The sequence below is a fragment of the Panthera tigris genome, chromosome D3 (assembly GCF_018350195.1).
Source record: "Panthera tigris isolate Pti1 chromosome D3, P.tigris_Pti1_mat1.1, whole genome shotgun sequence".
Classification (NCBI taxonomy): Eukaryota; Metazoa; Chordata; class Mammalia; order Carnivora; family Felidae; genus Panthera; species Panthera tigris.
In genome coordinates, this window is record NC_056671.1 from 85,649,768 (window position 1) to 85,671,339 (window position 21,572).

Here is a 21,572-nt window from a genome sequence, read left to right on the forward strand (position 1 = left end):
TACTGAAAATGTGTAGGTACAGTGGATGAAATATGAGGCATTACAAAATTGAGGTTTATGTGATATACATTGCTTACTTAACTACACTGTTCTCTAACCTAACAGGCATTTCTTGATGTCTCTTAAGAATCTATACTGCATGTTCTTTTTTGTTAATTCTGTATTTATTTTTGAGAGAGGTTGGGGGGAGGGGCAGAGGAAGAGGGGAACAGAGGATCCGAATCGGGCTTTGTGCTGACAGCAGCGAGCCTGACCCAGGGCTCGAACTTACAAACTGTGAAATCATGACCCAAGCCAAAGTCGGCGCTCAACCAACTGACCCAACCAGGTGCCCCTGCATGTTCTTGACTACCACCTCTAAATAATGAAATTGGGATAATGTAACGTTCTCCTCTTTCTTCATTTCTAAAAATAATTATAATCATCACTAGATGACCTCATAGTGTGAAAATAGAAACTTTTCAATGTTGCTAATTTTTGATAGTGTTTTTGAAAAAGCTTGAGAGACTTGGTGAAATGTGACACTAATTATTAAAAAGAAATTCTGTAGAGGCACCTGGGTGGCTCAGTCGGTTGAGCATCTGACTCTTGATTTCGGCTCAGGTCATGATCTCGTGTTTGTGAGATCAAGCGCCGTGTCAGACTCTGCGGGCTTTCCCTCTCTCTCTGCCCCTCCCACCCAAAATAAATAAATGAACCTTAGAAAAAAGAAATTCTGGAATGATCTGTGGTTTATAAATTAGGTAGCACAGGTACAAGTGCACAGGATAGCACTTAGTGATCATGATCTTATGACTGATAATATGCTCACAGCCATCACTGTCTTTGCAGCCCATTAAAAACCATTATTTATTGTTTGTTGCTAGCCTGAAAAGATGGATCTCCCCTGTTAATTGGCCAGGAACATATGTGGGCACAGCACTTTTGGCGGTGCTGGTGGTTTTCAGGAAGCTACAGAGGCGTTTCTGCAGCCCCTCTTCCAGCTTCCAATTCATATTCCAGTTTCTCTCCCACACTATCTTGGATTTATTTCGTCTCCCTGATCGGTTTCCTGAGAGCTTGAGCTACATACACAACAGCCACACTGTGCTACTTAAAGCATGGTGTTCATCCACCATTTAAGGAAAGAAAGAAAAAATTCTTACTAATAAACATTCATCAAGTACTACATAAAGGAACTATGGAGAAAGCGGCTAAATTAGGCCCTGTGGGTGGGAGCACCACTGGTGGTTCATTTCGTGTGAGTTGCATGCTTTTACTTTAAAGATTTGGGGTTGGGGGCGCCTGGGTGGCTCAGTCGGTTAAGCGTCCGACTTCAGCTCAGGTCACGATCTCGCGGTCTGTGAGTTCGAGCCCCGTGTCGGACTCTGGGCTGATGGCTCAGAGCCTGGAGCCTGCTTCTGATTCTGTGTCTCCCTCTCTCTCTGCCCCTCCCCCGTTCATACTCTCTCTCTCTCTCTCTCTGTCTCAAAAATAAATAAAACGTTAAAAAAATTTAAAATAAAGATTTGGGGTTGTATATGGTTTCCATTGGAGATAGTGGATATATGCTTCTTTGGCTTATTATGATTTTATTGTTAATTTCATGATAATGTCAGAGTAATTTGCAGAGATATATAGCACAAGCAGTCACAGCTTTCCAAGTGTACTTCTCAGGCCATGGTCGAATGCGGGCTACACCCTTCACTGAGCTCAGACAGGTTACTAACACTTCTGATTTTAGTTTCCTAATGAGTGAAAATAAAATCATGATGGTTTAACGAGGTGATGTAAAATAAAGACTAACTCTCATTCTTAATCCGATTTTAAAGAGGCACAAGTATTTTTAAGTACAAGTAAAAACAAAGAAATCAAAAAGAATTCCTGTGTTTACTGAAGAATTGAAATTATAATAACATTCAATGCCTTAAGTGGGTTTCTTAGTTTTATTTTGTTCAATAAGCCTAACTTCATACAAAGGGAAACGTGCTTTTAAAAATACATTTTAGAAATTTATGAGCAATTATTTAGTTAGAGAGGGTAGTACTTGGTTCTTTTAAATGACCTCCTAAGTACGTGATACCCTATAAGGAAATCGGCAATCTTCCTTAAGCACACACACACACACACACACACACATTCTCATGGTCACTGAGACTCTTTAGGGTTCAACGCTAAAAGGAAGCTTCATGGTTGGAAAGGTCTTCTTTTTCTAGAAATCACCCTCCACGTGGATGACTTTCTTTTTGAGTCCCAAGGCCATAGACATGGCCACTGCTCTAGGCTCAAGTCTGCATGTCCTTCCTTTAAAGTCTCTCAAGATTAGATAATAACACCTTTCCTCTGTTCTTGGCCCATTGAGGGCTAGCTAAAACTTTTTTAAATAGTCATTCATACCACAAGAGAAGATGAAAAGCATAAATCTTGACAGAATATCAGGATTACAGGCTCTACTATTGCTAGCTCAAAAAATTCCAGGAGACACACATGCATACACACACATACACACACACTTGCTGCCTGGGAGAGAAACACACACACACACACACACGCACACACGCACACACACACAGATTGACAGTTCGTTACTTGAATACCCTGATTTTCTCACTTCCTAATCAACAGACTTTCCTACAAATATGATAATATGCTAATTCCATTTTAGGATCCCCTTGAAATAAATACCAGTAGTTATCATGGTAAAGACAAAGAATGCTCCTCAGCCAACTTCAACCCCCTCCCTTGGGCCCCAAGATTGTTCAGGACACACGTATTCTTAAGACAATGCATGTGTTTATTTCACTATGTGTGGGGAAGTATTTATTGTTTTAGCTAGCTAATAAAGTCTTTTTAAAATAATCTTTTTTAAAACTGCCCTTTCGGGGGGTGTCTCAGTGGCTCAGTTGATTAAGCGTCTGACTTAGGCTCAGGTCATCATCTCATGGTTTATGAGTTGGAGCCCCACGTTGAGCCCTGCGCTGACAGCACAGAGCCTGCTTCGGATCCTCTGTCCCCGCTCTGTCTCTGCCCCTCCGGGCTCATTCTCATCCTCTCTCTCTCTCTCTCTCTAAACAAACAAACAAACAAACAAACATAAAACAAATAAAATAAAAATGTCCCTTCAGGGCACCTGGTTGGCTCAGTCGATAAGCATCTGACTCTAGATTTCAGCTCAGATCATGATCTCACAGATTGTGACTTTGAGCCCCATGTTGGGCTCTGTGCTGACAGCATGGAGACTGCTTGGGGTTCTCTCTCTCTCTCTCTCTCTCTCTCTCCCTTTCTCACTCTCTGGCCACCCCTCTCCCCTGCTTGCTTGCACACACATGCTGTCTCTTTCTCTCAAAATAAATAAACTTAAAAAAAATGTCCTTTCATGGTTTACAATCCCTATTCCAGACTCTTCAAGCATTTAACACTTCCTAAAATAAACAAAATTTTCTTCCTTTCCTAATACATGTTTGAGGACATTAATATGTACAGATTTGAACGATTTGTCATTAAAGATTTAGGTTTCCTTCCTAAGGCATTTTAGTACTAAATTATACAATTTATTTTTCATCAGAGACATCATTTTACTATTTTATCAATAATGTGCTTGGATTTAACTTGAAATGTCTCCAAAGAGATGAGATACATATGCCTCCAGAATTGATGTCAGAAATGACATTATTGTGGCCGGTGGTGATCCTGTGGTATCCTATCATCAAGGGAAGATTCACTCCTCAGTCTTGACCACAGCATTTTTCTTTTGACACTCAGAACTGCTTCTTCTCCTCTAATGTTTTTCTGACTTTTCACACAGCACGGCCTTATTTACTCTGAGACTAGCTAAGAATAAACATTTGTGCAAATAATTTTTAAAGGTGTAATGTGTGTTGAGGAGATAAAAGTGGTTATTGATTACATTCTTTGCTATAATCATCTTTATCTAGTGCTGTCAGCTGTTTTCATATCGACTCAGAATCCCACGTGGTGTAGGGGAAAGTAAACACACACACACACACACACACACTCACTCATTCTCAGATTTCAGATAACACTGCCTCAAGAAAGTCCATATTAAGTAGACATTTTGAGCCTTAAATTCTTATGACTTCTAGAATCTTCGTGTCTTTTGGTTCTATTTAAGATTGCCTACACTGACCTTAGAATGTATGGTGTTAGAATAATGGTTATTTATAAAGGATTCGCTATACATAATAGCAATTCTAGAAGACAGATGTTATGTATTAATCCTTTATAGCAGAAGCAAGCATCATAAACAAGAAGCAATGCACTTGTGGGAAATTCCTGCAGTTGTTGTTGAAAGTGGACTCAGAGGGTATGTCCCATTTGCTATTGAGGCAAGAGATCGCCATCAGGAACAAAATGGAAGAGTGACCTTAGACTTTGCCATCTATTAACGGGGAGTCAGATCTGAAGGTTCGATTTTATGTAGAAACTAGGGTTCCTGCTTACGAATGGACCAGAATTGGTACAAACTTTTACTTTTAGCCTAAGAATATGTATAACCTTCCCCCAGAAGCAAAGCAGTATTCCAGTGTTGTTGCTAAATTGTTTACCTGGGTTGCCATAGTGACTGTGCTTCTTATATTCCACTCAGACGTGCTTGTATGTCAGTTAGTCGTTCAGTATTCACCCACCAGACATTTCGGAGGCTATGAAATGCAAGAACCAAGCTGAGGAAATGTAGAATTATATAAAATATGGTCATTGCTTTTAAGAAGCTCGCAGAGTAGTGAGGGGGGACAAACCTATAAACAAGGTGCATCGATCATTGCTTTTCAAAATAATACTGTGTTACTGGCTGCGCAGAATCTCAATAGCATGGACCTGGAAGTGTATCTTTATCGTTCACGTACAGGTGGGTTGGCTAGGATTGTGCTGACTTAGGCGGGCTGCTGCTGAGGTCGGTTCCAGGCTTCACGCGGTGGCCATGTCTTTTCCATACGTCTCTTATCCTCCTTACACTAATGGCGACCCAAGGCACGTTCTCAAGACAAAAAACAATAGGGCAAGAAAGAAAGCCGAAAGCTGCCACACGAATTAAGCCTCTGAACGTGTCATGTCCACGGATATTCCACTGGCCAGAGCAAGTCCTGTGGCTCAACCCAAGTCAGGAGGCCAGCAGGACACTCCACCTGCGAGGCCGTGCCATGAGTTAGAACCTACGATCTAATATGGAGAGGAAGTGAACTGAGAAAAAAATTATCCCATCTTCCACCTGAAGTATAGTAAGTACATGCCAAAATAAAAATAAAAGGAAAATGCTGTGGTATAGGTATGATCATACCTTCTTTTTTTTTAACTAATTTTTTATACCCCCAGACAAGCTTTATCAACCAGGCAAGTCTGAAATTCTTAATGCCCATCAATCATTAAATTGTATTTATTTACAATTTAATTACAATTACTTACAATTACAAATTACAATTACTTACAATTACAATTACTTACAATTACGAACAAATATTTGTAAGTATTTGTAAGTATAATTTGTAAGTATTTGTGAGTATAATTATTTGTAATTACAAATAATAATAATTAATTACAGTTATTTACAATTTAATTACAATTAATTAATTTACAATTAATTACAATTACAATTTACAAATTGTAAATATTTATTTATAGGACTTTTCTCATGTGGAAAACAACCAGTTAATGACAAAGCAATGACCACAGTAACAATACACTTCTCCCTATTTTAAGAGTCTTTCCCCAATTTTTCAGAAGTTATCTGGGGGTTGCCTGGGTGGCTCAGTGGGTTGAGCGACTGACTTCGGCTCAGGTCATAATCTCGCAGTCTGTGAGTTCGAGTCCCACGTCGGGCTCTGTGCTGACAGCTCAGAGCCTGGAGCCTGCTTGGGATTCTGTGTCTCCCTCTCTCTCTCTGCCCCTCTGTTGCTCATGCTCTGTCTCTCTCTGTCTTAGAAATAAATAAACATTAAAAAAAATTTTAAAAAGTGATCTGGAATATCATATTCACTCTTATACATATTATTTATAACCAGCAATGAAAAGTTTTCCAAGTTTATTTTATTTTATTTTTTTGTCCATAGAATAACCCTGAGCAAAACCAGCTTTTGCATGGGGAAAAGAACCTAGACATACTTATGTTTGAACTTCTAAAATGCCATCCACATACCCTAGTATTTCCCAAAATGAGTTCCAGGAAATTCTACTACTATATAACACTGTGGTGGATTGAATTGCCCTCTCCCCTAAATAAGATATATCGAAGTCCTAGCCCTCAGTACCTTATAACGTGACCTTATTAGGAACAGGGACTTTACAAAGATAACCGAACTCAGATGAAGTCATTAAAATAAACCCTAATCCCATAGGACCTACAATATATCCTTATAAAAAGATGAAATTTGGACGAGGACAGATGTGCACAGAGGGAAGATGATGCAAAGACGCAAGAAGACAGTCACGTAACCGGCACGATGCATCCACAAGCCAAGGGAGGTCAAAGATTGCCACAAAACACCAGGAGCTGGAAGTGAGAAGAATTCTCCCCACTAGAGCTGCCAACACCTTGATTTCAGATTTATAGCCTCCACAACTATGAGATATTAAATTTATGTCTTAAGCCACCCAGTTTCTGGTACTTTGCTACGGCAGCCCAGGGAAACTAATACCAAGTCTGTATGATGGTCACAATATACATTCACGGAGCAAAGCTTGAGATGCTCTATAATAAAGATCTTGTTTGACTTTGTATATTGTAACATTTCCCAAGCTTGGTTTACCTATGTGTCTCTTTCTATGTGTAACATGTGGAACTTACAATCAATGAAAAACATTTGAAAATGCCAGTATAGCCAGCAGAGGTGACTATCGATCTATAACTGAAAGGCGAATGTGATGGGAAGAGCCACCCCAGAAGGGATAAGACGACATTCCTGAATGCGATACCAAATCCGGCAGCGGCCACACTGTTTGCCTAGCCTCGTGCTGCATTGCTTTAATTTCACTATTGGATGGATAGAGACACTGTATATAATTAACAAGCCTGGTTACAACTACCACTTTCCCCATTTGGCGGTCCTCGACGTGCACTACAAGGGAATAAAGGCCAACGCCATATGTGTTTCTGCCTCGTTTTGCAATAAGTGCTTCAGGGGAACTAAGGATGCTCTATGGTGCTTCTGCACCACATTGCCTCAGCACAATGATCCATTTGTCAGATCATAACCACGTCATTGCAAAGTGAGATGCTTGCTCTATGGAGACACCAAGATAGTTCTGTCCTGTTTCCTAGGCCCTGGAAACATTCCCTGTACACACAGAGAACAAAGATGCAAATTTCAAAAACATTTGTAGTTACGTGACAGAGGAAGCTTTTGAGGGGAGAATGATGAGTCCAGAATTACTGGTATCTCCCAGCCGCAGGCCAGAAGAAAATAAGTTTTGTGACTTTGAAAATAAGTTTTATGGTGAGGAAGAAGTAAATGCCTTGCCTGCCCCCTTTTCCTGGGAGTGTGGGTGGACAGAGATACATGTTTATGTCTCCGCATATCAATTGGATATTTCTTCAAGAGTAAATGCTAGGATTTGATTTTCCATATTAGGCTTCATGAGAAGCATGGGAAGAATAGTGGGGAGATGTCAGCAGAGCCCAGAGAGGTGTAAGAAGACAGAGAGAGTCTTGTCTCAAAACTCATTGTGGCCTGGAGGGGTGCCCGAGTTCCCGCGGGCCCACACTGGACTTCTGACAAGATCTGGGAGCAGAAGATGCCATATCACAGGAAAGTAGAGTCATGGGACTTCACGTGCATGTGGGTATATACAAACCAGATAAGGGGACTCCCATTTCCTCTGTGGACTCCTGTGACTGTCAATCCAGCCTAGATGAAGAGGCAAGGACACTCCAAGATTGAACTTTGACCACAGATTAGATTAAATGAATCTTCCTTTGGCAGGAAACAAACACAAACGTACACACCCAAAAGAAAAGAAAACCTTGATTTACTCAGCCTTGAGTAAATCAAGGTTTTCACTTTTTGATAGAGTCAAGTTTTAATGAACCATTTCTTTTTCCTGTCACAGTAAAACAAAGTAGCATAGAGTGTGAAAGTCCAACATGGAACCTGATCAACAAAAGTAGCCAAGAAAATTCAGTGTATCATTGAGTTCTATTCCACTTCTAAGTTCTGGGGCCAGGATCAAGTTACAGAAATTCTCTAAATCTCAGCTTCCTACTCTTGAAAATGATCATGATAGTATGTGTCTCATAGGATTGTTGTGAGGGTTAAGTAAAACCCAGCATGGGAACCAGGTGCTTGGCAGGAAACTCAGTATGTATCTGGGACACCAGTGAGCATCTCCATCACATTCATATCAGGTGGATTGTAAGCAAGAAAATTCTGGGTCCCCACCCATACTGACAAAGGTATGTTGGCCCCATGTCTATATTTTAACAAACTCAGTGATCCTAATGTCCACTAAAATTTGAAAACTTGGGTATAAACTTGACTATAATTAGCTTCAAAAGAATCTGCCAGTGATTTTATGATTTAGTCATTCCTTGCAAAGTTTCAGAATTATTGGAATAAGTTGAATCACAACATCCTTAAATCATCTTCTTAATACCTGCCCACACTGTAATGATAGTCCCTTTTTACTTCATATAAGTTACGTTTGGCTTTTTTTTTTTTTTTTTTTTCTTAATCGGCATCATCAGAGATGTACCTATTTGGGAGACCTCTTTTCATTGTTTTAAATTGTATTAATCTCTGCTCTCATGCCATAGGAGTTGCTCCACAGTTTAGGGTTTATTTGCAGCTTCTTTTTCAAATCTCTTGAAATGGATATTTGATCATTAATTTTCAGCTTTTTGCTTTCTTAATAGATTTTGTAAAGCTCTACATTTTTCTTTGAGCACAACTTAAAATTCCAGTAGTCACAGTATCTTTCCCAATGCTCAGATTAAAACAGATGTTAAAACTGGAGGGAAAAGTGTTGTGGGAAATGTTTTTAATTTCCATCTGCCATAAGTAAAAAAGTAATATTATCTCTGATTATAGCATTCATAAATAAAATCTAATCTATAATTTAAATATTTGAACATCACTGGATAAAAATATTTTTAAAATAATAAAGGAAATGGTTAGGAACGATACAAAATAAAACAAGGCCATATAAATAAAGCATTAATAATTTGACAATAAGTTGATAATAAATTTTAACAAGTTACTTTTTATTAAAACGTAGCCTTTTGGGGCATCTGGGTGACTCAGTCAGTTAAGTATCTGACTCTTGATTTCAGCGGTGGTCATGATCTCACAACTCATGAGTTTGAGCCTCACCTTGGGCTCCATGCTGGCAGTGGGGAGCCTGCTTAGGATTCTCTCTCTGTCTCTCTCTCTTTCTCTGTCTCTCTCTCTGCTCCTCCTACTCGCTCTCACTATCTCCCTCTAAAAATAAATAAATAAAAACTTTAACAATAGGGGCACCTGGGTGGCTCAGTTGGTTGATTGTCCGACTTCGGCTCAGGTCATGATCTTGCAATTGGTGGGTTCAAGCCCTGTTTCCAGCTCTGTGCTGACAGCTCAGAGCTTGGAGTCTGTTTCAGATTCTGTGTCTCCCTTTCTCTCTGCCCCTCCCCCACTCACTCTCTCTCTCTCTCTCTCTCTCTCTCTCTCTTTATTTGTCTCGAATAAATAAATGAATAAATAAATAAATAAATAGATATTTTTTAAAAACTTTAAAAATAAAATTAGATAAAATGTAGCCTTTCTCATGTTGGGTTAAAAATAATCTAATTTTGAACCACTTAACAGAGATTCAAATTACCAAACTGACTCAAGAAAAAAATAGAAAATCTAAAGAGCCTTACATCAATTAAAGAATTAAAGTTATTATTATACAACTTCCTATACACAACCCCTAGTCCCACAAAGTTGCAATGTTGAAGTCTATTCAGCATTTAAAGGAGAAGAAATACCAGTCCTATGCAGACTTCTTCAGAAAACAGAGGACTGATTATTCCACAACTCATTTTATGAGGCTACTGTAACCCAGATGCTAAAACCAGGCAAAGTCAATATAAGAAAAGAAAATTGCAGACAAGTATCTTTCATGCATATAAGTACAAATCCTTCTAAAAATTAGAAAAGGAATACTAAAGTGTTATAAGACAATACACTGTGATCAAAATTGGTATGTGCCAGAAATGCAAACATTTCCCAAAATCAATCAATATGTTTCACTATATTAATAAATTATATGATTATTATAATTGATGCCTTAAAAAGCATTTGATAAAATACAATATTCATTTGTGAAAACAACTCTCAGAAAATGTAGGAATAGAAGGGGACTTTCTCAAACTGATGAAGGACATCAATGAAATCATTCAGAAAATATAATTTTTAAGATAAAGATATTGAATGCTTTCCTCATAAGATTGAGAATAAGACAAAGATATCCTCTCTCACCAATTGTTTTCAGTATTCTACATATTTTACTTAAAGTTCTGACTTGTGTAATATGACAAGAAAATAAAGTAAAATCATAAAAATTGGCAAAGAATAAGGAGCTAAGGTCGTGTACCTGGAAAATCCTAAGGAATCGATGAGAAAAACAGCTATAACCAAGTGAACTTGGTGATGTTTCAGGATAAAAAATTAACACGCAAAAATTTGTATATATGGGTATATGTATGAATATTACAGAGAGATTATATATGTATACACCCATATATATTAGTAATGAGCAATTACAAAATGAAAAGAAAAATATCATTTACAGTATCATCAAAAACCATCACATACTCAGAGATAAAATTGGCAAAGTATATAACAGACCTCTACACTGAAAATTAAATATTGCTGGGAGAAATTAAAAGATATCTAAATAAGTGGGATGGTAAACTGTGTTTATGATTGCAGTAGTCAGTATTGTTAAGAAGTCAGTTCTCTCCAAATTAGCCTATAGATTTGACACAATGCCAGTAAAAATCCTAGAAGCCAGGCATTTTTCTTAGAACTTGATGGGACAGTTTCAAAATACATTTGGAACAGAAAGGTCTAAGACTAGCCAAACTGTCTTGAAAAGACAAAACCAAGTTGGAATGGATACCCTTTCTAGAAAATTTTGGAATTTACTACAACTGACAGCAATGAAGACAGACAATAGACAAAGAAGTCTATGGAACAGAATAGAAAGACAATGATCCATACATATATGGATTAGTAATTTTTTACAAGGACACCAAAGTCCTTTCTCCCAAGCTCATTGCTCATTGCAATGAGAGAAGGAAGATTTCCTTAATAAGTGAAGTGACTGGATATCCCTATGGGAAATCATGAACCTCAACCCCCACCTCACACTATACTCAAATATCAATTTAACATGAATGGAACTTTGAGATAGGCCAACATTTCTTAAATAAAACAACGAAAGCAAACTGTAAAAAGAAATAATTTGGGCTTCATCAAAATTTAAACCTATGGTCACCAAAAAAGCATAATCAAAAAATTTAAAAAGATGGTGCACCTGGGTGGCTCAGTCAGTTAATCATCCCACTCTCCGTTTTGACTCAGATCATGATCTTATGGTTTGTGGGTTCAAGCCATGTGTTGGGCTCTGCACTGATTCTGTGGAACCTGCTTGGGATTCTTTCTCTCTCCCCCTTTCTCTACCCCTCCCTGGTTCACTCTCTCTGTCTCTCTCTCTCTTAAAATAAATAAATAAACTCTGAAAATAATTAAAAAGGAAATAATAAAAATGGAAAGCCACGAACTGGGAATAAATTAGTGATATGCTGAAGCTGGGTGTTCCTAGCTCACAAGAACCTACCAGAACAGGCAAAAATAACCTACAGTGTTAGAAATCAGACTGGTGGTAGCTTCTGGGGCATGGCATAAGGGAACATTCTGGAGAGCAGAAAAGTTGTGTGCCTTAATGTGCTTTTGTCAAAACTGAGAGGACATCATAAGTGACATATGAACATTTCATTATGTTTCGGTATACCAGTTAATATAAAAAATAAAATGCTAAAATTGCTACGAAAAATGTAGGAGAATATTGAGTTTCTTCCAATAACAAAGGACTTTTTAGAAAACTTAAAGGGAACTACTTTCCACTTTCTGGGCTTACGTAAATATTATAAACAAAATGGATGAAAACCTGAAGATGAAGTTGTTATCGTAAACATGGTAGAGAAAATTTCTAGTATATAGAATCATCTCAACCAACATGAGTAACAGTAAACTCAGTTTTAAAAAATTCTGGCAAAGGACACTTATATTAATGAATGTATAAAATAGATATTTTAATTGGAATATATATCGGTAAGGAAATTCTGGAAATCAATTTGGCACGGTCATTCTTGAAAGGGTTTATGGCATTTAATATAATGATTCAGATGTTAGGGCCCGATGTAAGTTAATAATTAAGGATATTAAAGTGACTCAAAATTTATATATAAGAATAAAGTAAACTCTATGACTCAATATGAAATGACTGAATCATTCAGCAGATTGAGCTAAAAGTTGATTATTTTACTGTAGCCTAATTTATATTAGACAAAAGTTGGCATAAATTTAATATTCATTAAGTAGATCATTTTAAATAAAATACGGCATAGTTATACAATGGAATATTATGTATTCATTAAAAACTATGTCCCCAAGGAATATTTAATAGCATCTGAAAATTCTTATACTAGTGAGTACAATTCAAAGGGTTCAATACTTTATATTCAGTATAATTACAATTGTATGTGAACTTATTTATATGTTAAGATACACTATTACTTTAACAGAGATGACCTCTGGAAGGTATAATAGCAGTTGAATTTATTTTATTTTTAAAATGACTTACTGTATTTATTAGAGTGAACATGATTTACTCAGAAATGTAGATAATATTCAGTCAACAGTCATTTTTTTGTGAAAAGAGAAAAAGAGAGGAGGGGAGGGGAAGGAGAGGAGAGGAGAGGAGAGGAGAGGAGAGGAGAGGAGAGGAGAGGAGAAAAGGAAGGAAGGAAGGAAGGAAGGAAGGAAGGAAGGAAGGAAGGAAGGAAGGGGAGAAGGAATTAAATTAATTGCTGGGGAATTTAAAAATACGGCTGTTGTTTTAAGTCCTGCCGACTGATTGGAGAAACACAGAGGTTCCAATTCACAGCGGCCATTGAGCAGATGGCATCTGGCACCTGAATTTATTACTATTGCCACATTGTAATAAAATACATTTTGACAAATTTCAGCACTGTGGTAAAAATGAAGTCACAACTTCTGAAGAGTTCTTCACATCTCGATGAGTATAAATCATGCTTTGTTTCATTCCTGCTATATCTGCATTATACGGATATCAGGATGTGTCTAAATGTGCACATATCTGCCTTCTCAGTGTGGCTCCATTTCTAAAGCTGCTGAAATTGAAGGCTGACCACTGCAATATCCCAATATTATGGAAAGTTGGAGATAAGAATATAAAATTCAGAATGATACTGAAAAATCTCATTATTTTCTGGGTAATATCTGGTTCTGTTTAATTCCTTAACACTTCATATAACTGTTAAAAACAAGGCAGACTACCTCAAACAATGGTGTGAACCTAGATTTCAAACTGAGATGAGTAGTGATAAATTGCGCACTCCAGAGCATATGGTCAGTTTCTCAGATGCCAGATTCTGAATGAATTTATTCATTGATGCTTAATATTAGACCAATGGCTCTGGTCCTGGGACGAAATAATATTTAGTGAACTGCTTATTAATTTAGTGCTAATATTAAAATTTCATGCTTTGAATTGTTATGTAACAATTATTAACTCTAGAGCAGAGAATGGGGCTTTCTTGCTGTCTCAGAAATGTTCCGTAGCCCCAGAGCAGTGGCTGATGGGTGAACAGTACCATGAAATTCTAAAGATTAGGCTGGAAGATTAATTGAAGAGGAGTCTTTGAAGGTCTTTCACAGGAGGAGGGCAGCAAGGAGGAACACATCTCCCTCCAAGCACCAGAGAAGCAAAAGAACTACTCACAGAATTTGGATTGCTTGCCAGATTGGGACAAGGACCCCCCAACTTGCCTGTGGTGATGGAGCTGTAGAATCTGGTCGTCCCACCCAGGCTGGTACCAGTGCGCAAAAGAGTTCGGGGGACAAGAGTTTGGAGATGCAAACTCACCACGATAAGTCTGAGGACAGGTTGCAAGATGTGGGCTACAGCTGTTCACGATGGCCACGTGAGAAGGAAGATAAAGGTCACCAACAAGACAAGATACGTTTCCGCATTTGATGAGACGACAAAGTTTGGATCTTTTAATGAACCAGCTGCAGTAATAAATTTAATTTAAACAAATGCTTTCCATAAACAGTGACTTTTCTGATCACGTGACATTTTGGAAAAAAACAATTTAATTCTCTCTCCCTTAAATATTTAAAGTTATCTTGAGCAGTAAGTTGCATATAGAGTGAGTGTTACTTTCAGGAATCACTGGCTCATACAAACAACTAAGTGAAATCCAGAATTATAAATGAGTTAGCCAATTATTTACAGCTATTGCTAATCATGACAAAATCAGTTTTTACATATATGTAATTATTTTATATGTATATTAGGTGTAATTATTAATTTTCTTCAAGCTATTTAATTTAAATAATACCTACACATTTTCGCTAATGAACTTCAACAGATATATAAGCCTCTACTCTCTGGAAGATCCTGGAAATGAAATTCAGAAAATTAGTGATGTCGCCAAAGAGCTAAAGAATTCTTTTCTTTTTGCGGGGCTTCTCCTTTTGAGCTATGCTTGGAATTTAAAAGGAAGAGAAGGTAAAAGATTAGGAGCTCACACTCACCTGCTTAGCTGAAGTTACTGTAAAATTTAACATCTCCCTGTGGAACACCAGATGGGTGTTAATATTTACAGATTTCTTGGTTTCCAAACATTTAGGCATAATACTTAGTTCCATGTTCCGTCCTTTTTTTGACCCAACCTTCTGAAGTATCAGGAGACGTGGGATGGATAGAAAGGATATGAGTGTCCTGCAATCAGCTAACAATTAAAACTTATCAGAATCCTTCTTTGAAAAAAAAGGAATGAATTGACATCCAATAGACATTTCCCAAATTTAGTCTAAGTAACTGACATGCAAAAGATGCATTTTGTGTTCAGGCAGCCACAATGAGCTGAATGTTCACTATGTGCTAGACGCACAAAATTATTTAATACCTACATTCCAAAAGCCTATATTTTAAAGAATACTCCAGGGGCACCTGGGTGGCTCAGCGGTTGAGCATCCGACTTCAGCTCAGGTCAGGATCTTTTGGTTGGGTTCATGAGTTCAAGCCCCGCATTGGGTTCTCTGCTGTCAGCTCAGAGCCCGCTTTGGATCCTCTGACCCCCTCTCTCTCTGCCCCTCCCCTACCAGTACTTGCTCTCAAAAATAAGTAAACATTAAAAAAATACTCCAATTAATTATAAGGGAGCACATGTGTTTGTTGTTAGTATGGTTCTTCCTTTAAAACCAATTTTCCGTTTGCAATGTTACGAGATGGAAATTATCAAGAAACTGGTCAAAGAGTTCATCATCCTGTCGTGTTCTATTACTCACTAGATGATGTTTTGCTTCATGTTAGAAACTTGCATCTGTGATCTGGGGTGCCTGGGTGGCTCAGTCAGTTGAGCATCTGAATCTTGATTTGGGCTCTGGTCATAATCCCAGGGTCATGGAATCGAGGCCTGCATCCAAATCCATGTAGATGGCCCAGAGCCTACTTGGGATTCTCTCTCTCTGCCCCTCCCCTGCATACACTCACTCATGCTCTCTCTCTCTCTCTCTCTCTTTCTCTCTCTCTCTCTCAAAATAAATAAATAAACTTAAAAAAATAATTTAAAAAATAAAAATAAATAAAACGTTAAAGAAACAAAACGTAACTCTGATGCTCTGTTTCCTATAGCCCCTGCATGCTCCACTTGTCTCCACCTGTCAGGCTCAAGCTAATAGCTATAGTTGGAATGTTCCTGCCTCAAACCAGATCCATTTAAAACCTCATCGGCTGAGAAGGAAAGGTTTCTGTCTTTCTCAGAGCTGATGACCCATTCAATCTTCACACATCACCCGAGGTCTCACTATGCCTTTTCCAGAACCATTTCGCCTGAGTGTAGCTACCCTTTCTTGCCAGACCTTGTCCAATTCAATTTGACCAAACCTTGCTTTGTAGTCCCCTTGGACTGTTCTTGTGGTTCCCACCTGGACTCTGGTCCCAGGCCTTTTGGGGTGTAGTCTATTCCTTTGAAGCTCTTAATCCACCCCTAGAGTAGAAATGCCCTTGTAAACGCAATAGCAGATTCAATAATAGTAAGAAGCATCTTTGTTGGACATAACAAATCATTTTGTAAATACTTCACCTTGCTATTGTTTTTGGCCATTTAAAATTAAAGTATGCTTTCTCATATGTTGGCCATTATATAAACCAAAAGTTTCTCAAAATACAATCTCATGGGCACCGTTTGAGATTTTTTTTTTCCACTCTAGAATTCTGTAGTTTCATATGTCTGAGTACATTTTAATCTAATATTTTTTTTATTTAACCTTTTCAAATATTTCTCTCTTCACATATTCAGCAGTCTTCACAAGACTTAATGTTGGTAGAATTTTTATCCATGGTTTAGGATATTGCATTTAAACAGCTAGTTTCTGTGTCTGCTTCGGCAGCACATACACTAAACAGCTTCGTTTCTTTCCTAATTCTTTTGGGTGCTTGGAAATGTGTTGTTTAGCGTGTCTTAACAGTGTTCTGTTATTGTTGATGACCTTAAAAGAAAATAGAGGGGCGCCTGGGTGGCTCAGTCAGTTGGGCATCCAACTCTTGATTTCAGCTCAGGTCATGATCCCAAGGTCATGGGATCTAGCCCTGTGTCAGGCTTCATGCTGAGTGTGGAGCCTGCTTAAGATTCTCTCTCCCTCCGGGGCGCCTGGGTGGCTCAGTTGGTTAAGCGGCCCACTTTGGCTCAGGTCACGATCTCACGGTCGGTGAGTTCGAGCCCCTTGTCGGGCTCTGTGCTGACAGCTCAGAGCCTGGAGCCTGTTTCAGATTCTGTGTCTCCCTCTCTCTGACCCTCCCCCGTTCATGCTCTGTCTCTCTCGGTCTCAAAAATAAATAAACGTTAAAAAAAAATTTTTTAAAAATAAAATAAAAGATTCTCTCTCTCCCTCTGCCCCTCCCCCACATACTCTCTCTCAAATAAAAATAATAATAATAAATAAAATAATGGGAATATACATACATACCCTGATGAATTGAAAAATTTCATAGACCTCCTTTCTTCCTATGCCTCTCACTTCTTTTGTTCCAATTGGCATAAGAACTCTTTCCTGCCGGCTCGGTCATGAGTCAGTAGAGATGGGATTAGTCTATTTGAGCAGAAATTAAAGAACAGCTTTGAATTAAGTGTGCCGGTTTGTTCTACTGGAACATAGTATCACTTTCAAAGCATCCCTCGTAGTTCCTCTGATGCCACTACTTCCTTGGCAATACTCTAAAATGGGTTCTTCACATCAGCATTTCTCATAGTGTGGTCCCCAGGGCAGCGGCATCAACATCCTCTGGAAACAAGTAGAAATGCAAATTGAACGGCCCGGCCTGGACCTACTGTATCAAAAATGAGAAGGGTGGAGTGCGCCCAGCAATCTATGTTCAAGCAAGCCCTTCAGGTCATTTTGATGCACATTAATGTCTGAAAACCAGCGCTCTCAGCAGTAAAACCCAAAGGTAGGCTCTTATGTGAGAAGGTGACATGATAAGAGGGTGGTTAAAACACCTGCCTCATACAATTATTTCGCAAAGTTAAATAGTTTAAAAAGTCACTTCAGGGGGGCCAATTTTAGCTATTTCACATTGAAATGGTCTTTCCAGTGGAAAGCATCACAAATTTTAGTGAAGCAGCATATTTTACATTACTAAGGGCACAAAATGATTTACTCCTTGTAAATGTGGGAAGATTTTTTCCATGAAAATGGATTCAAAGAAGAAGAATTTACTAGATAACTTGAGCTGCCTTCATTCTCTGCTGGATTAAATTAGTCTACTTTTTAATTGAATCTCAAATCCTTGGAAATTACCCATTAGGATGAAATAGATTTTGAATATTTAAAAACCAAAAATAAAATTTCTTAGAATAATCCTTTTTGTGGGATGAAAGAAATAGTATCAAAAGGAAGGTTGGCACGTTCTAGACATTAACAAGAAGGGCTTACCATGAGTTGCTAGGTAGCAAAGTGTGTGAAGCCTGGGGGAGTGGAAGGCAGACAGGAAGGTCACGGCAATACATTTTACCTGCTTGATATCACCTACAGCTGGCCCAGGAAGGAGTCCCTTGGGGCAGGTTATCTGATATCTATGTATTTGTTTGTAAATGTACCTCACCAATTTTGACATCTAGAGCCCTATATCATGTGAATCGTATGACATTCAATTATTCATTATTTTTCAGTTTTCCAGTTCCATATTTCTTTAATGTCCATTGTGATGATTGTACCCTTTCTCTGTTTATTTTTTCTAGGTTTTATCTGCTTACATTAGAGCACACAGACATTTCAGTGAAAATGCAATGGTTCTTTGGGTCCTCTGTAATACTCCATGGGTTATAGGTGATTTTTCATGTGTCATCCATTTCGAGGACACATGATGTCAGGGTTATTTTTTTTACATGATTTTTTTTTTCAGATATCAAACTATGGGTGTGAATATCAAGGGTCAATGCAGCCTTAAGCAACACTAAAATTGGTTAATGATGTTTATTTCAATATTTTACAAGAAGTGTTATTTCTTGGCATGTTGGCAATGACTCTTTGGTTGCTATCTTCAGACTCTGTAATTGATAGAAAGGAAGGAATTTAGAGGAATGTTTTACATTCCACTTTTATAACAAAAGCATTTTACCTCTGCTCAACAGATGCCACTGACATACGATTACTTCCAAATGTAAAAGCTGAACATCAAAAGGGTCTTGGCCAAAGAAAAGATTTCTATTCACGCATTATCTGTATGCATGAGTCACTCTGTTGGGTCCAACTTTCATTTATACTCTTACATGAGATCAGACCCCTTTGATCTGCTACTTGTAATCCCATTGGTGTGTGAAATGTGGTGGCAATGTGAGTGATGTATTTAATGCAAAATATTGAGACTTTGATTGTACACAAGAATTTTAAGATTTATGGAATATATATATATATATATACACTTTTTATTGCAGATAATTAATGGGGCAATGATCTTTCTTCATTGCTTCAGCTATGTAATTTATCTTGTTTTTCTCTTCTGGAGGATATGAATGTGAAATCCATATACATATTAGTTTTATGGGTCAATAATCCAAGTAAAAAATTGAATTAGATTATTCTGGTCAAAAATATCTAGACACTTGAATATAAATATGGTCCATTTGGTTACTACATTTCCAGCTATCATGCTTAAATTAAATTTAACCCATTTGGAATCTGAATTTTTTGTTTTGTTTTTTGGCATCGGCAAAGCAATTCTCTGCAAAGTACCTGCCACAGAAAAGATTCTTTCTATTATATAGACAATTCCAGCTCAGTACCAATAAACACTCAGTATTTCAAATGGTGGCATTATGATGGATGATGGCACATTCTTAAACATATCAATCCTTTCTCAACTGCAGCAGCACCATTATGCCTCTCAAAATCATTAATTCAACAGCACTGCCTTTCAAGCACAATTCACAATTAAATTCAAACTCACAAAGATGTATCTGCCAGCAGTTCTTAAACTTTTTATTATCATGACATTATTCTTTTTATAATTCCTCAATTCTTGCGGTGCATATTCGTCATGGGATATATTTATTTCATTCCTATAAGTTAACCAATGCTTATTTATTGATTGCTTGCTATAAACCAAGAATGTGGTGCTCGGAATTGGGGATATTTTATAGGACAATTTATAGGTCATACCAAGTTCTTTGCTGCCTGGAACTTATGAACTAACCTTATCGTGTATAAAGTGCATCTGATGCATTTAAATGGGGATCAAGGGCTGTGGAACTTTGCGGTAGCCTTTGAGATACACAAGTTATAAAGCAAGGTTTGGGATTGTTGCCTGATAGTCAGATTTTCAACTGTAGAATACCCAAGAATGAAAGTGGCTATATATGTTTGTTTGCTTAACAAAACAATATCTGAAGTCCTGCAGAAGTAAATAATGGCTGTCTGCAATTATCATATGCTGAATGTGACTGTGAATACAATGTGTTTTGAGAGTCAGTCTAGGTGTGCATTAAAAGCTTCATAACACGAAGGTAAAATTGAGTAAATTCTTCCTTAAATTAAATAAGACATTCCTCGCAGGAGTTATATCTATGGCTTGCATTTAAGATTGTGTGAAGTAGCAGCCACTAAGCATCATTTTGGCAGAGACCTCACTTAGCTTTTACCCTTATGTTTCCGTTGTACAATTTCACCATTTCATCCTCACCACAGAGAACACAACGCAACACAAAGTGTAGAATGAGTGAGTGAATGAATTATTGATTAAGAATAGTTTAACTGGGGTGCTTGGGTGGCCCTGTCTGTTGAGCATCCAACTCTTGATTTTGGCTCAGGTCATGATCCCAGGGTCGTGGGATTGAGCCCTACATCAGGCTCTGTGCTGAGTGTGGAGCCTGCTTTGGATTCTCTCTGTCTCTCTCTCTCTCTCTCTCTCTCTCTCTCTCTCTCCCCATCCGTCTCCCCATATTGCACATTCTCTCTCTAAAAAGAAAAAAAAATATTATAATTAACTCATTTTCTCACACATCACATGGAAAAAGGTAGTGTTTCGCACCATGTACCGGTGTTCCCGAGGGACACAGTAATGTTTTCTGAAGGCTGTAGGTAGTTACACAAATTAATACAGTGCTACCATAAAGACTCATACCTGTTTTCACTTAATTTGCACCATTCTTTGTTCCTCTGCAGAGAGATTCAATGTATACCTTATGCCTACACCAAATCTGGATATTTATGGCGAATGCACAATGCAGATCACTCATGAGAATATCTATCTCTGGGATATCCACAATGCCAAGGTCAAACTGGTGATGTGGCCTCTCAGCTCACTGAGGAGATATGGACGGGACTCAACGTGGTTCACCTTTGAGTCAGGAAGGTAAGCTCTAAGTGTCACAACCAGGGGGTGGGTGAAAAATAAACTCCTGAAGGAAAGGTTCTGTCCATGTGCCCAGGATGACCACTGTGTTTAGAAAGGGTAGAAATGACCAAATATATAATTTCTCCAGATTCTTTTTTGTTTTTTTTAATATGAAATTTATTGTCAAATTGGTTTCCATACAACACCCAGTGGTCATTCCAACCTCAGAGGAGGTGCCTTCCTCAGATTCGTGTTGATAATCTAAATAAAGTGTGTTCATTCTATGACAGGTTAATTACCCCATTCTAAAAAATTTCAGTCTTTTACACTGGCCTCAAACTGATTTCATAATTATTTCTATCATGCCATATAGTTTGCAATATTATTACAATACTATATTTTTAGTGTATCCAATAATATTATCAGTGCAATAGGATTCCCATAAAATTCAACATGTCCCTACTAGCCTTATT

General features: G+C 37.9%; 1 protein-coding gene across 1 annotated transcript in view; it reads left to right on the forward strand.

Moving 5' to 3' along the window:
• DOK6 (docking protein 6) overlaps nucleotides 1-21,572 on the forward strand; it is a 355,992-nt gene that overhangs the window by 202,176 nt on the left and 132,244 nt on the right. Inside the window, exon 5 of the mRNA XM_042962800.1 lies at nucleotides 20,928-21,117. Coding sequence (XP_042818734.1) covers nucleotides 20,928-21,117 — 190 coding nt within the window. The remainder of the gene's footprint in view (nucleotides 1-20,927; nucleotides 21,118-21,572) is intronic.